At 41.2% G+C, this 19,645-nt stretch overlaps 1 protein-coding gene across 1 annotated transcript; it reads left to right on the top strand.

The window, feature by feature from the left end:
* Positions 1-18,106: 18,106 nt before the first annotated feature.
* On the top strand, positions 18,107-19,150 carry purg (purine-rich element binding protein G). Its single transcript, XM_071906019.2, has one exon. It carries the CDS (start codon positions 18,113-18,115, stop codon positions 19,148-19,150), a length of 1,038 nt encoding a protein of 345 aa, XP_071762120.2. The 5' UTR covers positions 18,107-18,112.
* The last annotated feature ends 495 nt before the right edge of the window (positions 19,151-19,645 follow it).

Here is a 19,645-nt window from a genome sequence, read left to right as displayed (position 1 = left end):
TATAAATAAGCTTCATATTATGGTAACAATAACCAATATTACATCCGGGGTGACGGTCGGGATCTTCGTGCAGGAAGACTTCACCAGCTCATGTTTTTGGTTGCGGGGGTCGAAACTCACCGTGAACTGGCACGTCAGACGCTGCAAAGAGGGAAACAACAAAAAACATGTACGTCAGAATGAGGAAAACACTCATTTAAAGGTAATCTATCTTATAAAGGAATATATGCAACAATAAATAAATATTTTAGAATGAGGCACAAGAAAGCGGTACAGGACTATTTCTTCAAATTTAACAGAGGATTGGATGGTGGTGAAGTACAGTTAAGGATTATTTCCTTTCACTTTTCTACTTAAAGTCCTGATTTATTCTGATTTCCATTTGCTGAGGTGACAGCTTTCTTTTCCTGTACACTTCAATTACAATTGGAAAGTTCTGTTCCAAAATGAGAAATTGAGAACATCACGATTGACAGCTGACATTTAAAATAAATTATGATAGTTTCTAAAGAATAGAATTTGAACAAAATGCTAATAGTCTTTAGAATGCAACCTTTATATTTTACAGATATTGAATGAATAATTATATCTGGATTTTAAAGAAATTGAATGATTAATGTAAGGTAATAATTTATCAAAGAGTGTTGAATCCAGTAAACAAACTGTATTTCAATGGAACTCTTAAAGTTGTAATCCACATGATTTAAATTTTTGTTTTCAATTTTGCCGACATCTTTGTTGTTCAGCCTCATCACTGTGGTGTTTCTGCACTGCGCTTCCCAGACATCACCTGTCAATCAAACAGTGTGGGCGGAGCTTGGATTTTCTGTTGATGCAGTTTGAGTTTCTCTTCTCTTTGTCTGTTCAGCCATGGTGGCTATCGCTGCTCATGCTAACTACCCAGTTCTTCTTCTTCTGTTTATTCCAAACAAACCCGGAAACGTAAAACGCATCACTTCCTGTGCGGCAGAGGATTTTTCCCGGGAAAGAGCTACCAGACACCGGCTGTTTAGAACAGACAACGGAAAAGCTTTATGAACTTGATATAGGTTGAATCACTGTTATTATATCAATCGGCGATAGCAGAACGGAGATCTATTTATATGAAAATGTTGTGTATCATTACTAGGTTTTGTGCTAATATAGAGGATACTTTAAGAGGTTAATTTTACCAAGCAGTCAGGGTGGGCCAATAAAAACACTCGCACCAAGGTCCATTGTGATGTCGTGTGAATTGTAACCAAAATATGGCTTTCGCTTCCATTTGTATGTTTGGGTGTGGAAGCTGTTAAATGTCTGCATCCTGTAGGCGGTTAAATGGCGACTCAGCAGGATAACGTCTGCAGTTTCAATTACGAGTCACCGCAGGAGGCATCACACATGTACACACACACACACACACACACACACACACACACACTGTTCTAGAGAGTAAGCATAATATGTTGTGTAGTGGAAGCTTCATCTTAATGACCAGAACGGGTTTCGTTCAAACTGAACATTTATTCTCCAACATGCTGCAGTAGTACTGAAAGGGGAGAAACAGCGGACCTTGCATCCGACATCTTGAACACACAAAAACAAGCTAGCAACAATGCATAGGGGAGCTATTTCCTAGAAACTTCAAAATAAAAGCATCCCTGTCTGTAGCTTGAAACAAGGTATTTCAAAGTAAATAAATCCATAGTAACATTGAATAATTACCATTACCAGGTTTCTCATGACGTGTCACATTTACTGTAAATACTATAACTGAAAATACTGTAAACAGTACATCTTTTACATTTCTTGATATACAGTTTAAACTAAACATTAATTGCCTTATTTAATTACTTAAATCAAACAATTCACAACATAATAAGGCTATAAACAGGATTACGCCAGACAGCACAAGAATCACATAAAGTGCTAACAGAACTTTAAGCATGCCAGGTTTACCCCTTCTGAGGTAAACCTGGCATGCTTAAGACAGATGGCATTCACCCTACTGGGTTGGGTGCCCACATTTTGTCTAGGAACATGGACAGGTGCTTGAGACAGGCATGACACACTCCCCTAAGGCATGCTGGGTCGCAGGTTGTTAGACAGCCTGCCAGGACTTCACCTAGTGCCGGTTTGGAGTCTGATAGCTCAGATAGCTTAGTGTATCCAATCTTGACTGTGTCCCGCCCTCGCCGTGCCACCTTTTACCATCGCAGAGCCAAACGTTCTCAGCATAACCTTATTCATATCGACCCTTCTGGCAGCAGCATTGACTCTACAACAAACTGTATTACGTACTCGCAAATCAGCACCGTATCCCTTCCTCGTCTCTCCTCCCGTCGTCCTCGGCCGCCGCCCGAAACAAAAAGTAGTAACGTAATTGAGATTAAACCTATTCGCAATGCTGAGCGTCCCAAAACTACTAGCAACACAAAGCACATACGACTCGGATTCATTAATATCAGATCACTCGCTAACAAAGCCCTGCTGGTCAATGACTTAATTAAAGAACATAGTATTGACATAATGGGATTATGTGAAACCTGGCTAAAGCCAGATGATGTTCTTCCATTAAATGAAGCTTCCCCCTCTAATTTCACCAACTCCCATGTCGCTCGGACATCTAAGAAAGGTGGGGGCATTGGCCTAATCTTCAATTCGAGTCTGAACCCTTCTCCAGATCTAAGTAATAAACTCTTATCTTGTAAGATGCTCACTATGCGCCCGTCCATACCAGTTAGCATGGGCCTCAACCACTCTGGTATCCTGCCTTTCTACCTAATTATCCTTTATCGCCCTCCTGGGCCCTATTCATCTTTTCTAGAAGAATTTTCCAATTTCCTCTCTGACCTTGTAATTCGTACGGATAACATCCTAATTATCGGTGATTTCAATATTCATCTAAATCGTAAAACTAATCCACTTAGCAAAGCTTTTTCGTCCCTAATTGACACTTTTGGCTTTACTCACGAACAGACCCATTCTAACGGCAATACTCTTGATCTGGTCCTCACTCGTGGTATTAACGTCTCAGACTTAGTAGTTTTGCCGTATCCACCGGCATTATCAGATCATTATCTCATTAAATTTCAAATTGTTCTGCCCTGTCGGCATTCTAATCTAGTTGATACTTCGACGACTACAAAACTCGCTGATCTCCTACCTAAAACTCTTGCCTCTCTCCCTGAACGAATCGGTTCCCTTGACGAGTTCACGGATAACTTTAACTCCATTCTAATTGACTCATTTGACTCTGTTGCGCCCCTACTCATAAAGACCCGCCGTCTAAAGAAACCGTTGCCTTGGTTTACTGATGAAACTCGTGCTCAAAAACAGGCGTGTAGAAAGCTAGAACCCAAATGGCGCTCATCCAAACTCGAGGTCTTTCGGCTAGCTTGGAGCGATAGCCTAATGATTTACAAGCGTACGCTCTCCGCCGCTAGGACCTCCTACTACTCAGATCTTATTAACACTAATAAAGATAACCTGAAGTTTCTATTTGACATGGTAGCAAAACTTACTCGCAAACCCTCCCCTGTAGCGAGCTCTCCATTTACTGCAAATGACTTCCTTAATTTCTTCAATCACAAAATTGACTGTATTAGAGATGAGATTAGCAATTCTTCCTAAGAAGATCCCTCTCCTAATCGTGCATTAGATGCAATAGAGACCACCGTCGTACTCTCGCAATTTGAGACTGTTTCCTTAGACACCTTCTCTAAATTAGTACTTTCCTCTAAATCCACAACCAGCTTATCTGACCCTCTTCCTGCTAAATTGGTTAAGGAACTTCTCCCAATATTAGGCCCCTCCCTACTCAATATCATTAACACCTCTCTCTCCTCTGGCATTGTGCCCTCGTCCTTCAAATCAGCCGTAATTAAACCTCTGCTCAAAAAATCTAACCTTGATCCTGACATTCTTAATAACTTTAGACCAATCTCCAATCTCCCCTTCCTCTCTAAAGTCTTGGAAAGAATAGTTTCTACCCAACTAACTGACTACCTCTCGAGTAATAGTCTCTTCGAACCCTTTCAATCTGGCTTTAGGTCTCTCCATAGCACTGAGACTGCTCTCACAAAAGTGGTAAACGACCTACTCCTCGCCTCAGATTCCGACTCTTCTTCTGTTCTTATCCTACTTGATTTGAGTGCGGCATTCGATACAGTCGATCATAATATTCTCTTAAACCGCCTAGCGAGCTATGTTGGCATCCGCGACTCTGCGCTTTCCTGGCTAAATTCCTACCTATCTGATAGAACGCATTGTGTCTCACATAAAAATGCTATATCTGACTACTCTAAAGTTAACTTTGGCGTACCGCAGGGCTCTGTGCTCGGACCTTTGCTTTTCTCCATTTACATGCTACCTCTTGGTGAAATTTTCCGCAGTTATGGTATTAAATTTCACTGTTACACGGACGATACTCAAATTTACATACCAATTAGACCTGATGACCGTTCACAACTTACAAACCTAGAATTATGCCTAATCGCTGTCACAAATTGGATGTTACAAAACTTCTTGCGACTAAATGCCAACAAAACTGAGATGCTAGTTGTTGGCCCAAAAACCCAACTACCTCTTGTTGCAGACCTTACTCTAAACTTTGGGGATTGCTTAATTACCCAGAGTCCCACAGTTAAAAACCTTGGCGTTACTTTCGGCTCAGCTCTCTCATTCGATGCTCACATTAAGGAAATCACTAAGATAGCATTCTTCCACCTTCGCAATATCTCAAAAATTCGCTCCCTGCTAAATACGACGGATGCTGAAACCTTAATACACGCTTTTGTTTCATCAAGACTCGATTATTGTAATGTTTTACTCTCTGGCCTACCTAACTGCAGCATTAAAAAACTACAACTGGTGCAAAATGCTGCTGCCAGAATACTAACCAGAACTAGAAAATTTGACCACATTACTCCAATCCTAACCTCCCTTCACTGGCTCCCAATTCAAGCCAGATCTGACTTTAAGGTGCTTCTGTTAGCTTATAAATCGTTACATGGGCTTGCACCATCGTATCTATCCGACCTCATCATCCCTTATATTCCACCTCGTGCCCTCCGATCGCAGGACGCTGGCTACCTTATTGTCCCTAGAATCAAGAAAAAATCAGCAGGCAGTAGAGCGTTCTCCTACCGAGCCTCTTACAGTCAGGGAAGCAAATTCTGTCGAAATCTTCAAATCTAGACTCAAAACCTATCTTTTCTCGCAATCATACGACCTACCTTAGCACCATTGGCCTGGCTCGACACAGTCTATTCTCTTACCCTAGCATAGACAGTATTTATATAGAAATTTGCCGTTGGGAACATAGCATAGCGCCGCCTCCTGGTTACACTGTGTCTAATCACTTTCTATCTGCTGTCTGTATGAGCGTGTCTGTGCCCAAATACGTCCGGGTTTTGTGCTGCTTCTGCACAGCTCTGTGTGTGTGTGTGTGTGTGTGTGTGTGGCTGGTTTCTCCACCCTTTCTCAGATTCCTCAGACCCTGATGGTCTTCGGGGCTGGCCTTAGTCCCATCCCTGACGCTGCTCCCACCTGGAACTCTCTCTCTCTCTCTGTCTGTCTTCTCTCCCCTTCCCCAGACTCCAGTCCAGTGTTCCACCTGCCAGTGGACAGGTGTTGCTCCGGCCTGGCGGTTGTCGCCACCGGCCTTGGTCCTGCTCCCACCCTACGCGTCTCCCGTGTGTTCTGTTGCTGCTGTTTTCTCCCCCTCCTCTCTCCCCTTTCAGACTTCGGTGCAGTGCAGTGGTCGTCGGCGCCGGCCTCGGTCCCGTCCCTGATGCTGCTCCCTCCCATCGTGTCTCTGACCCTGTGTGTTCTATGTGCAGCTGTTCTCTCCCCTTCGTCTGTACGTGTGTGTGTGTCTGGGTGTGTTGTGTGTGTGTACGCGGCTTCCTCTCTCTCCTCTTCTCTGACTCCAGGTCAGTGTTCTACCTGGCAGTGATGGGTGCTGCCCTGGCTCTTCACCGTCAATGCTGGCCTCGCTCTTCCTTTCCGCTGTTCCCACCTGGATGCTGAATTACGACTGCTGTCCTCGCTCCTTTAGTGCTGGCCTCAGCCCCCTCTCATCGCCGCATGCAGCTTCTCCACCCTTTTTGTCTCTCTCTGTTTTCTCCTGTCATCATTGTTGCCCATGACTCTGTCAATGTTTTGCCCGGCACCTATTGCACGCTAAGCCGTCCCGGGGGGGGGGGATTCCTCTCTGCCTCAGCCCGCCCAAGGTTTCTTCCAAGTTTTCCTACTAAGGTTTTTCCTGGGAGTTTTTCCTTGTGTGCATTTAGGGTCTAAGGCTGGGGTGCCGGGTAGGTTAGGCTGTAGAATAGGTAGATTGTTTGTCTTGCTAAATCTGCTCCTGCCTACCTTGTGTTTTTCGCTATGTTTGTCCTACATAATTTTGTTCACCACTGATTGTGTTTAGTTAGATCTAGCTAGACACATTCTCTGTAAAGTCCTCTGAGACATGCTTGTGATAAAGGGCTATATAAATAAACTTGACTTGACTTGACTTGACTAGTTGGCGACCGTGCGTTTTGATACTTTCACCATGTTTAGATAGCACATCCAACTCCTTTATCATCACAGAGGCAAGGGAAATCCCGTTTTCCACAATATGGGACCTTTAAGTGTGATACATTTGACTTTATTTTGATCAGAATTCCTTGGAAAAAATATGATCATCAAATTACACTAACCTGATAAGACCATGATAATAAATGCCTTCCCTTCCATGATGTACGATACCATGGCTCGCTTGCACCTTGCTGTGGTGACAGGAGAAGCTCAATTATTTTAATTTTTAAAGCTGCAGTAGGTAAGTTTGGGAGGAAAGAGATCAAATCTCTGGAAATTCAAATCAACGCAAGGACTGATACGCCTCCCACTCCTCCCAGTGAGTGACAGGAGGAGGGATTGACAGGACAGAGTCACACCTTCTGTCTCAGACTTCACCTTATTGGTTGGACGGGTTTGAGAATAGCAGAGGAATGGAGCTACCGCTGTTTGTGAGATTCTCACGCATTATCCTGCTCGTTTTTGGCCACCAAACATGCCTATTTATTTTTATTACTTACAAATGTTAATCCATAAAAGTTACCTACTGCAGCTTTAAATAATGTATCTAATATTTGTTGAATCTATAATGAAGAGCACACTTGTTTAAGACATACCAATGTAAGGCAAGGCAAGGCAAACTTTATTTATATAGCACATTTCATACACAAGACAAATCCAATGTGCTTCACATAAAAAAGAAAAAATACATAAAAATCCTCTTAAGCCAACTTGCACAGGGCCACACACTGCAACTATTTAAAATGACATTACAAAAGAAAGAAAGAAAGAAAGAAAGAAAGAAAGAAAGAAAGAAAGAAAGAGATAAAATAGGTAAAACATAAATAAAATAAATAAATAAAGATAATAACACCTGTTATATCTACCTACAGATGATTTTTTTTTTTTTTTTTTTAAACAATATATTTATTGAGTTTTTCTTTTTTTTTTTCCCCCACAAAAAAAAAGATACAAGGCAATCAATACAAACAGCATCAGACATTAATCCCCCCCCCCAAAAAAATGTCCATAAAGGGCAGAAAATAAATACATAAATAAACTTTAACATAATAGCAATAATAATAATAACAACAACGATATTAAGAATAACAGTATACACAATTGTGACAGGTACAATATGTGGAAGAAAGATAGAAAAAAATAAAAAAACAAAAACATGAAAGAAGAGGTAGACATGCTATATACATGCAGTATATTATTCTCTTACACAGTGTTGCAGTGCACCCGGCCCATTTGTGGTTTACCACAGCCAACAGCCCCAGGGAGCACCCAAGATCCCAGCAGAGCACTGCAGTGCAGCTTCAGGTCTGACCATGGACATCATTATTAAGAGAAGTTCTATTTTGTAAAAAGGCTACAAAGTCTCCCCAGCATTTATCAAAAAGTAATGGTTTCTTCCTGAGATTAAACATAATCTTTTCTGAAGGTAAGTATGATGAGAGCTCTTTAAGCCACAAAGATACACTAGGGGGCTCCTCACTTCTCCAGCGAATGGCTATACATTTATTAGCCGCAATTAGGGCTAGTCTGATAAAGCGAATGTTGCCCCTCAAATTGATTGGTAAAACTGAGTAGTCCCCCAGTAGTGTCAGTCTCGGGTTGCTTGGGATCTCCACCCCTACAATTTCTTTAATGGTGTCCAAGATAGATCTCCAGTATTGCTCCAGGCATCTACATGTCCAGAACATATGTAAAAGAGTCCCTTTCAGTTTCAGTCTTACATCTAGGACAATATTCTGAGCAGCTACTATTTATCTTATGGAGGCGTTGAGGTGTCAAGTAAACCCTGTGTATAAGGTTAAACTGTAAGAGTTTGTGTCGACTGTTATAGGAGAATGATTGAGAGCTATCACAAATCGACTTCCACTCAAAGTCCTCGAAAGCATAGCCAATGTCCATTTCCCATTTAACCTTTGCATTAAGAACATTACTTTCTGTAAGACTCATGAGTCTGTTATAAGCAAAGGATAGAAAACCTCTAGAATTATGTTTTTCTTGCATCATAGTATCTATCTGAAAATCCTCTAAAGGGGCAAGTTTTCCTCCATGCTGTACTCTAATATAATCTCTAACTTGTAGATATTTAAAAAAGTGTGCCGAAGGAAGCCCAAAAGAGGATTTCAATTGTTCAAAGCCTTTTTTAAGTACCTTAGCTGCTTGGGTTAGAATTTTGGGGTTAGAGGACGACCGGTCTTTGGATGGATCCAGAACTAAATTCATATCTCCACCTATAATAAGCTCAGTAGAAGGACATGTAAGTGTGAAAAACAAACTTTTGAAAGGAGAAGAATTGAGGGCAATCATAATTTGGGCCATAAATATTAACTAGTGTAATAGGTTCACCTGCTATGGAGCCTTTAAGTATCAAGTATCTGCCCTGTTTGTCTTTCTCAACATTGTCCACATGTAAAGGGACATTTTTACCTATCAATGTGGCAACTCCCCTAGATTGGGATGTAAAGGATGAATAAAAGATCTGCCCCTGCCATTGACGGGTCAGCCTGGCATGTTCTGTGTCCGTTAAATGGGTCTCCTGTAGTAGAGCTATGTCTATTTTATGATTTTTCAGAAAGTTAAGTACCTTTTACGTTTCGACAGTTCGTTGATGCCATTAGCATTCCATGTCAAACACCTAAGAGCCACAGTTGTCATTTTCCCTATCTATTTCTCCCATAAGGTAATATAAGATACAATGAAACCATTTAGGGTATCTAGCCCCGGCCACTGCCACATCTAAGCGAGTCATTTCCATGTCCTGTACATTGAAGGTAAATGTAAAGTAAGTTAATAAGTAAGAAGAAAAGTTAGTAAGTAAGAAGAAAAGAAAAGAAAAAAGATACAAAAAAAACAAAAACAAAACTAAACCCTATACGCCCCCCTTTTCCCCGACTTCCTCCCCAACTGAGGAAGTACCAAACCCTTCCTCTTCTTGACGCTTTTTTAATGCAGCTGTAACCCATCCAGCTACATTATTAAATGGCACCAATCCTCCTCAAAACTAAAGTAATCTATTAGCCTAGTCCACCAGACATCCAACCCAGTTTACAACAAAAATGTACACTCAGTAAAAGTGAAAACACCAATTAAGCTTTTTATAATGTAGAACAGTTCCTTATAATAGCACTAGGGGAGGCTATTCCGGCTAAACTCCCAGTGTGAGAAACCTTGAACATCAAACACACAAACAAAAAATCTGATGGTTAAAAGGATATAAATCCCTCTGCTTCTAGGCAGCTATTTGTAGTTTAGCCAGCCACCCTCTGTTATGTGCAAACATATCAATAATGAAAATATGAATGATAAAAATTAAAGTGATCAGTTTTATTTTACCATAGGGAGATTAGTTTGCAGCATGATAAGAGCCTAGAACGGGTATATGTATGTTATAGCTCTTTCTGAGCAATTTCTAAACATCCCTCTAAGCACGTGTCTGTAAGCACCCCACCGGTAGACTACTTACATTTGGGGCCCAAGATGTAAATAATGAACAACTCCGAACAGAGTCCAAAAAAGAATAGTGGTCCAGGCAAGACCAGGCATCTCGACCATACCGATGTGGGGAAAAAACCAACGCTCAGCATCCCCGGAAAGCAACAATCCCAGCAAACACAAAAGTCCTCAGGTAATGCCGGTCCATCTTAACCAGGCGCAACGAGTCCATTCTTAGCACGTCTTTATTTCTTCTTTCCCGTGACTTACGACAGCAGAAGATGAAGCCAAACCGGGATATTTAGCCCAGTGTGTTCGGTTAGTTGGTTAGTCTTGTGGCAGTATGTCTGGGCGATATTTCTTCAGGTAGTCTTCAGCAGCCTGCGGTGTTGTGAAGGTGCGCCTTCCTCCCTCTAGATCCATAGTGAAGGTGGGTGGATGTAGCAGTCTGAAAGTGACGTTCTTTTCCTTGACTTTCCTTTTCAGTGGAGCAAAGGCTTTCCTCTTTTTTTATACAGGGCTGTAGACATATCTCTGAAAATCATGATAGTCGAGTTGCCATATTGTAGTGAGCTTTTGTTCCGCGCTGCATCGATGATCTTGACAGTGTCAGAGAAACGGAGGAGCCGGACTACAATGGCACGGGGTCTGGCGCCGTCTGCTGGGCGTTGTTGCAGCGACCTGTGGGCACGTTCCACTTCAAAAAGTTTCCCCTTCTAAATCGAGTATCTTACCTACAGATGATTTAGCGGAAGGCCACAGAGAAAAGGAATGTTTTGAGCCGACTTTTAAAAGAGCTGACAGTGGGAACATCTCAGTGCTTCTGGAAGTTTATTCCAGTAATTGTCAGCATAATTACTAAAAGCAGCTTCACCAGATTTGGTTTTCACCCTGGGAACAACTAACAGACCGGTCCCAGATGACCTCAGAGGTCTGGGCGGCTCAGACCGGTCCCACAGGACCTCAGAGGTCTGGGTGGCTCATATCCTAAGAGCAGGTCAGAAATGTATTTTGGAGCTAAGCCATTTAGCGCTTTATAGACAAGCAGCAGAATTTTAAAATCAATTCTATGGCACACTGGAAGCCAATGCAGTAATCTAAGAACTGGTGTAATGTGTTCAGTTTCATTCTGAATGAGCCGTAACTCATAATGTGCCTGTAATGCTGTTAATCTCTGAAGATATTGCAGAAGTGGTGTTGTACTTGTGAAAGTACTGTTCCATTTTTCTTATCAAATCTCATTTTATCAACACTTACCCATCACCTCACCGCCACCATTATGATTACCTGACTGAAATCATTTTCAAATGCTGTTTATCAAATAGCTGAATGGAAAATGTAAAAAGGAGCGATGCCTTACCCTTCTTAGGTAAAACAGAGAAATGTTGCATGTCAATTCATCTTCCTCTCACTCCTCACTTGCAGTCTGACGACACCGACTTGGCAGTATGGATGAAGTGTCAGTGTAATAGAAGTGTAGTGAGCGCAGGTCTGATCAGTGCATTCAAGACAGGTGTCTTTGAAGCTGCACATCCTACTTTAATAGCACATGGAGTGGTTACATCAGATCCTGTGTGTTGGTAAACATCTCCCACCCCTCTGTCTCTTTCTTCCTTACGTACGTGACAGTCTGATCATTTGAAGATGAAGATAATCAGTGATCACAGCATGTTTGTTTAGCTGAAATAATGGTGCTCTCTTGCTTATGAAACAATTTGAATACCATGAATATGATACATTTTGAGGCATACATTTTGTGGTAATGAAAGCACAAAGGGAACCACATTATTTAAATGACATGACACAGACAGTAAATGCTGGTGACTCAACACATTTATGGAAATCTTATTGTGGAAGTGTATTAGTATTTCTGGACTGCCAGGCTGGCCGGAAAGGAGACAGTAGTGACATCTCTGATCCCTAGTTCATACAGAATAGTTGAATTTATCATTGTTTTAAGCTCATTGTTTGTAGCTGTTAATGTAAAACTATTTGTAACTTTAAAAGTGCTTAAACTACCATTACGTGTACAAAAATAGATATTTAAAAAAACAATTGTGCTCACCAAAACTCTGTCTTTTCCACTGAAATTCAACACTTGATTCAAGGTAGCAATTCATTTATTATGGTATTCTGATTAGTTAGCGACCAGACACCACAGGACTAAGACTCAAACCTGTGTTGTTATCACGATCTAAAATCCGAACTTGCTCCATACATAAGTAATGTGACTGATCTTATGGAACAAAATGTTTGAGTTTTCATGTTTAAATTAATTTCATTTTAAAGGAGTTTAATCTGTAAATGGGAAATATACTCCATTGTGTTAGACACATTTGCTCTCAGTGGCTTTCACCATCTTCCTCATTTTTTTTGTGTGTATGTGGCTTATTAGTAGATGGACAGATGCAAACACATTGATAAACATATCATTTGCATTGTTCCAAGAAGAGTGCGGTTTACACTGTTTTCCCATCATAGGCTGTGGTTGCAGAACATTTGCAGAGTATGTCAAAATATATCGCAGTTTACACCAAATCTGTCATAATTCACAAGTTTTAAAAAGATCTCATAAAAATATATATAAGTGAGCCAGTGATTCACATTTTATATATTTTTAGCCCTGCAACAGCAGGGGCTCTATGGATGGTATTGTCGGTCAGTCTCTTCACCACTTTATGGGTCACGTGACCCGCAGGGAGTCAGACTGCAGACTCTCAAGCGGGAGACCCGAGTTCGATTCCCGGCAGAGACGCTTCCACAAGGGGAATAAGTAGCCTCTTCCTGGTCGCTGTCGGACTGCCCGCCCCCTGAGGCGGAGACGAGAATCCAAGAAGAGAGCGGTTGTAGTTTCTACTAGTTTGAATTTGCGACTACCCACAGCCCGCCTCCGAGACACAGGGCCAGTACGTGGTGCCGTCTCATAGCATGTATGAGGACCAATATATGGAGATAAGGTTAAAAAAGGCTCCTTTAATCCCCCCCAGACCACTTTCAGCACCAAGGACAGCGACGGTGACAAAGACTCAGGCCAACACAGCAGCCCCCTCACCTAAGACCTCTCAAGCAATGAAGAGACAAAGTCCGGATCTCCATGAGATTTTACCGGAGAAAGAAATATTGAGAGTAGACGGAGACGGAGAGTGGAAAAAGAGAAGCTGGAGCTTGAAAAGCACAAACTTACTTTAGAAATTCAACTCCTTGACCGTCGAGCCAACTATACCATTGACAATGACATCTTTTTAAATATGTAAAATTAGACTACAATAGGCTCTAATACACTACAATATGCTATTATATAATATGCTATAATATGCTATAATATAATATAATATAATATGTATATTATATACACATAGTAAATACATATCTAAAAACATCTTAATCAGTTATTCAGTTGTTCACATAGAGTTCAAGTTAGTTCAATAAATAATTTATTTACAATATTGTATTCTTGTATCAAATGAAGCCTATGTAAACTATATTAACAACGTTATGGGCATAGATTTGGCGGGATATAGGCCCATAATTAAGGCCTTTGTATCAGCTGAATAATATGTTTTGGATCAGTCAACCACTGACATCCTCATTGGATGTCAGTGGTTGACTGCAGACCCTTTCCAGATCCATCCTCATTTCCCCATGCAAACAGTGAAAACTTTAAGAACAGAGAGAGCACAACTCAGAATTTAACCTAAACATTAAGGTCTGTGTTCATTTCAATAGTCTGTCAGATTAGCAGATTCTATAGGAACACAGCCTGTAAAACTAGTAACCTCTATAGTAGGTAATACAAGGTTTGTGAGCCATACACCTGCGCTTGAGGACTCCAATGCAGCGCTCAATAACGCATCTAGTTTTTGCGTGCACGTTGTTGTGTCGCTCCTGCTCTGTCCTAGGTGCTATGAGAGGCGTCATGAGCCATTTCATATGAGGGTAGCCACTGTCTCCAAGCATCACACCTTGGAGCCTTCTTTCCTCGCACACTCTGGCCAGTGCGCTCCCTTAGGATGCGTACATCATGGGCAGATGCAGATCCATACCACTGTGCTACCACATCAACTATCTTCATGTCTGGGTCACAGACAACTTGGATGTTTGATGAATAAAAGCCCTTCCTATTCACATAGAGGTACTCATTTTGTGACGGGGCCTGAATGCGCACATGTACCATCGATGCATCCAAAAATGCCGGGTATCCCAGACTCTTTCCGAAAGGCCTCATTGGTATGCAAAGCTTCTTGCTGCGTAGGTAAACGCTGTGTGGCAAGCGAGCATTCAATGCCTACCTCTTATTAGGTGTAGAATTTACACTCAGTTGTAGCGCTATGCCCAGGTGGTGCAAGAGGTGTAAATTCCACATTTAGTGTGGTATTCTACAGCAGACCTAGTAGTAAGACTAGGCGTACGCCCAGCTGGTGCAACTTCAACAACTAGTGAAGTATTACGCAATTTCAATCAGGAAGACTACCTAAATCATTCATTCATTCATGCTTTCTCTTTACCCAATCAGAGTTGGCAAACAATCTCCGCCTTTTTTTCCAGAGAACCAATCAGAGTTAGCCGTCACTTCCCTCTCTTTTTCAGAGAGCCAGTCGTCTAAGTGACGGGAGTATAAACACGTCACCTACTATTCTATTGTGCTACTCACAGATCTATGCTGTATGCTGCTGTCACTACAGTGGCTGTGCTTACCTTCGTCCCTCCTCCACCCCATCACCACCAATGTCCAGGCTCCAGAGGAACTCCCCAGGGGGGCGGGGCTTCCTAATTCCTACGTCCATCCCGTATGTACTCCTAACTTCACGAATGGGAGTTCCTCCATGGAGCTTACGCCAAAGTTTCCATCATGTTTCATGTCATGAATAAAGTTTTTAATTTGAGCGTTCATCCTAGTCTCTCCTGATTGAATTGCTGATGCTAATATAGTATTAGTATACTAATAAAACCATTGTTACGACCACTACTAATACTGCTACTGCTACTCCAACTTATACTACACGTACTACTACAACTAATACTACTGCAATTACTACTTCAATGACTTCAACTCCTTTTATGGAATTTTATCCATAATTTGTTGATGAAACATTTTCCTTACTTAAAACATACTTATTCTTTTAATTCTGTGGTGTAACCTAAACAGTCTAGCTGGTCCAATATCCAATATCATGTAACATTCTTCTTCCTTATGTACTGTTTTATTTCCTTTGTATTGTTTCATCTTTGTTTTATGCTATCTTATATAATATTATATCATATTATATGTGATATGAGCTGTTTTACTGTTCTTTTAAATTTATCTTTTATAAAGTGTGTTGGGACTTGTGATAATTCACTTTAAATAAATTGAACTTGAACTTGAATTTACAATAAGCAAAATGTCTGTTCCTCACACTTTTGGAAATACTATAATATGTAATATTTACAGTTTCACATGTAAGGGATTTGTCAGTTTTGGTGATTTTTCCGTATTTGTCTATGTGTTATACAGTAAGGAGGTAGAAGCACTGATGAACATGATGAAAGTGATCACTTCAAGAGAAACCACAAACACCGTTGCCGTTGTAGCCAATGACTATTCCTCATCAACCCTTTTATTTCCGACAGGCCAGAGGATTTACGGTAGTTGTTTTGCAAAATTCTAAACAGTTTAGAAAGCTTTGTGAACTGTCTTGAGAGCATGAACCTTAGTTTGGAGAATTTTGTGTTTAGCATTTGGAAAAATTAAATATGTAGTTTTGTAAAAAAATAAATAAATAATAAAAAATGTACAGTTAGTTTTACAGAATTGTCAAGGGTTTAGATGGCTGTGTGAATTGTTTTGAGAGCATGGACCTTAATTTGGAGAAATGTGTCATATCAACTGAGAAAAACTGCAACCTGTGTATACAAAGTACACAGTATTACTGTGTCATTTACTACAATCTGTACTTTTGGTATTGTAAAACCATTAGTGTATCTTCTATGAAGCCAGCTCAGGTTAACAAGTAAATTGTACAATCCTAAGGATTTACATGTATCTAAATGTGGATTATGTTTTTTGTTCCCTTAGTCCATGGGTTGGTATTGTGTCTCTAGATTAGGAGTGTTACTGTAGCACAAATACAATGTAAATACACAGGTATAACTGCAGTAATATACTGTAATGAAGCCATTCCAATTTAGGTATTATGTAAATATGGATTTTCTTTAAGAGTTTGGGATAGGTATGGTGTCTCTCATTGCTTAATAGCTGCAATGTAAGTACAATGTAAATACACAGTTTTACATGCCATGTTACACTTTATTTGAATAAAATCAAACCAATCCAATCCAAAAACCACAATCTAAGTAAGTACAATGTAATTACACAATTGGAACTGCAATGTTACACCTTACTTTAATGAAGCCATTCCAATTTAACAAACATTGTATAATCCTAAGGTATTATATGTAACAAAATGTAAATTATGTTTCAGTTGGAAATGACTAGTCCATGATTTAGTATTGTGTCTAATGGATTAGGAGTTTTATTGTAGCATACAGACACCTTCAATAACGTGTAAATACACTGTACTATCCTATGATATTACATATAAAAGTATGGATTAAAACGTGCATTAGTATTTCTGTTTCCTCCTTTTGTATTTTGTGGTAGTTTGTCACTGACTAGAATTTTTAAATGTATAAGACTAAAGGTAACATTGCACTAAAGTTCTATTACGTTTCATTATCCTACAACCTGTGCTGCATTGTGCTGTGAACATGAAAATGAGTAAATTTTAATCAAGTACCTATACACAGTAAAATTGTGTACTAATTATGATACTTTTTCATAGGTTAATACACAGGTTAATACACTGGACAAAGGCCGTTCCTTTGCATTCGTCTCTTTCCCCTGCCTTTCTTTTCATGCATACTTACATTCTTGTTTTCATGTTTTGTTTCACTACGAAACCAAATCCCTTAATTTTATCCCTTAAATGTCCTTGATTTCTCCATTACATAAACATTAATTATCCATTAAAAATAACAGCTTTACAAAAATAAGGTTAGTATCATTGGTTTATAAGGGAATTATTCATAGGTTGATTCACAGAGATACTAGTGATTAAGGGATTTTTCATGCCTTTTGTGCATGGTTTACTGGGTTATTAAGTGGAAATGAACTTTCTTAAATTAGAAAGTAAGGAGTAAAGATTAAGGGGGTGTTTAAGGAGGTTTCGATCTCCTGCATTACCAACTCCCTTAATTAATTTTATGGGGATTTTGCATGAATTAAGGGGTGAATTCATATAAATGAATGAAAATAAGGTTATTTTAAGGGATTACTGCTTCGGGATTACTGCTGTTTATCTGTAGGCCTATACTGTATGTGTCCATTGTTTTCTGTTAGGCACTTTGTACCAACCCTGTTTGTTTAAAGTGCTTTATAACTAACTGACTTGAATGATGTGGCTACTGTTGGATCGTGTTAAGCAATATGTGCACACACATAGGCCTACCAATCTGTCCTTCAACAGCTGTGTTTTATTCTATGGATTATGGTTCTATACTCTGAGCTATATGTAATTCACTGACTAAATAATGGTCTGAAATCAAGGACTGCAGTAGGCTCCGTTAATTCCCCCAAAATAGCTATTCCTATTATAATAGCTGCAGTTGAGCTTGTGATGCAAACTATTCATCGTTGTCTCTTTAATTGGGGGATTTTGCTGCCGGGAGGGGGGGTGGATGGGTTCATTGGGTTCATCTAGCTGTCTGAAGCATCGCCCTGAAAAGAGACCCTGGATTGGCCGCCTCCTCTCATTCCAGCCGGCTGCCTGCTTCTCTGACTCTCGAGGTAAAAGTGTTGTGAAATAGATGATGGAACGACGGGATGGAAGTTAGCGATGGAAATAGCAGCAAACGTCGCGCTTGACCTTTAATCGGGACACAGAAACTCGGTCAGCTGATGACTCCAGCCCGGTAGCTGCCATTTTCAGGTCATTCGAGGTATCTTTCGAACTTGTCACCGTTTACAGCGGCTACAAAGCCAGCTGCCGTATGAATACGCTTACTTTATCCGCGAATTCGCTGGCAAAGGATGGGGGGATTGCTTTGTGGTGTGCTATATAGTGGCGGAATCTAAATCGCGATGGCTGATGCATGTTCCAGAGGGATGGAAAGAGGCAGAGGCAGAATTACATCAGATTCTTTGCCTAGAGCCGCATATCCTCAGCAGTATGTTCAAACGGGTTCGCAGCAGCAGCAGCAGCAGCAGCAGCAGGGCATCGACATCCAGGAGTTGGCTTCCAAGCGCGTCGACATCCAGAAGAAACGATTCTATCTGGACGTGAAGCAAAGCGTACGCGGACGCTTCCTGAAAATCGCCGAGGTGTGGATCGGAAGAGGCCGTCATGACAATATCAGGAAGAGCAAACTGACGCTGTCTATGTCGATGGCACCCGATCTGCGGTATTGTCTGGGAGACTTCATTGAGTATTACGCTCGCATCGGACTGCGGGGGGGCCTAGCGCCGCCGCGGCCGGAGGAGCAGAACAACGGCCAGGGTCGCCCGCATGACTCCCGCAGGAGGCAGCAGGAGCACCACGCAGCATCCGTGTCCCCCACCGGCTCTGCAGCATCTGAGGAGCATGCCCACCGCGTCCTAAAGAGTGAGTTTATTGAGAGAGACAATAGGAAGTACTATTTGGATCTTAAAGAGAACCAGAGAGGCAGGTTCCTCCGCATCAGGCAGACTGTCAGCAAAGGACACGGCACAATGGGTTACTATGGCCAGGGCATCGAGCAGACCATAGTCCTGCCGGCCCAAGGGCTCATCGAGTTCAGAGACGCGCTGTCACAGCTGATTGAAGACTACGGTAACGAAGACGCCGACGACCGCGGAAGAGGCACCAGGAACCACGACGAGAATCCCGAGCTTCCAGAAGCGGCGTCCTTTCGGGTTGACAACAAGAGGTTTTACTTTGATGTCGGTTCTAACCGGTATGGTGTCTTTCTGAAAATTAGTGAAGTGCGGCAGCCTTACAGGAACACAATTACAGTTCCCCTAAAAGCCTGGGCCAGATTTGGAGAGAATTTCATCAGGTATGAAGAGGAGATGCGACGGATTTTTTCCTGTCACAAAGAGAAGAGGGCAGAGCCTCGCCAGGACAGTGAGGACCAGGATTGACCTTGGCAGTATGTGCTTTTTCATGCATCTAGGCTATTAGGGGTTATTTAATATTAAAGGAAATGGGCAAACGTGACAATAACCTAAACATTTTCCTTGATTAACCTTCCCCAATGCAGTGTCCCAAATTAACTTTCTTGGCTCATCTGACCAGGGCTGACAAACTAAAATCACCCTACCAACAATAACTTTACCATAATAATGAACAAGCCTATCCATTTTTCTTAGAAATACGTCATACTATCCGTTTTCAATGCTATTCCGTGCAATTATACAATGGATCAAGTTTGTAATTCATCATCAACAGAATTCAATTTACAAGAGAGCATTTAGAAGCATTCTCCCCACCAGACCCCCCCCCCCCCCACACACACACACACACACACACACACACACACTCTCTCTCTCTCTCTCTCACACACACACACACACAGTGTTGAAGTTATGTTCAGACGCCACCACTTTGTATAGAGCCGGCATAACAGGCAGCCAATC

The sequence above is a fragment of the Centroberyx gerrardi genome, chromosome 2 (assembly GCF_048128805.1).
Source record: "Centroberyx gerrardi isolate f3 chromosome 2, fCenGer3.hap1.cur.20231027, whole genome shotgun sequence".
Taxonomy (NCBI): Eukaryota; Metazoa; Chordata; class Actinopteri; order Beryciformes; family Berycidae; genus Centroberyx; species Centroberyx gerrardi.
The sequence above is the reverse complement of the archived record's forward strand: the minus strand, read 5'-3'. Positions and strand labels throughout refer to the sequence as shown.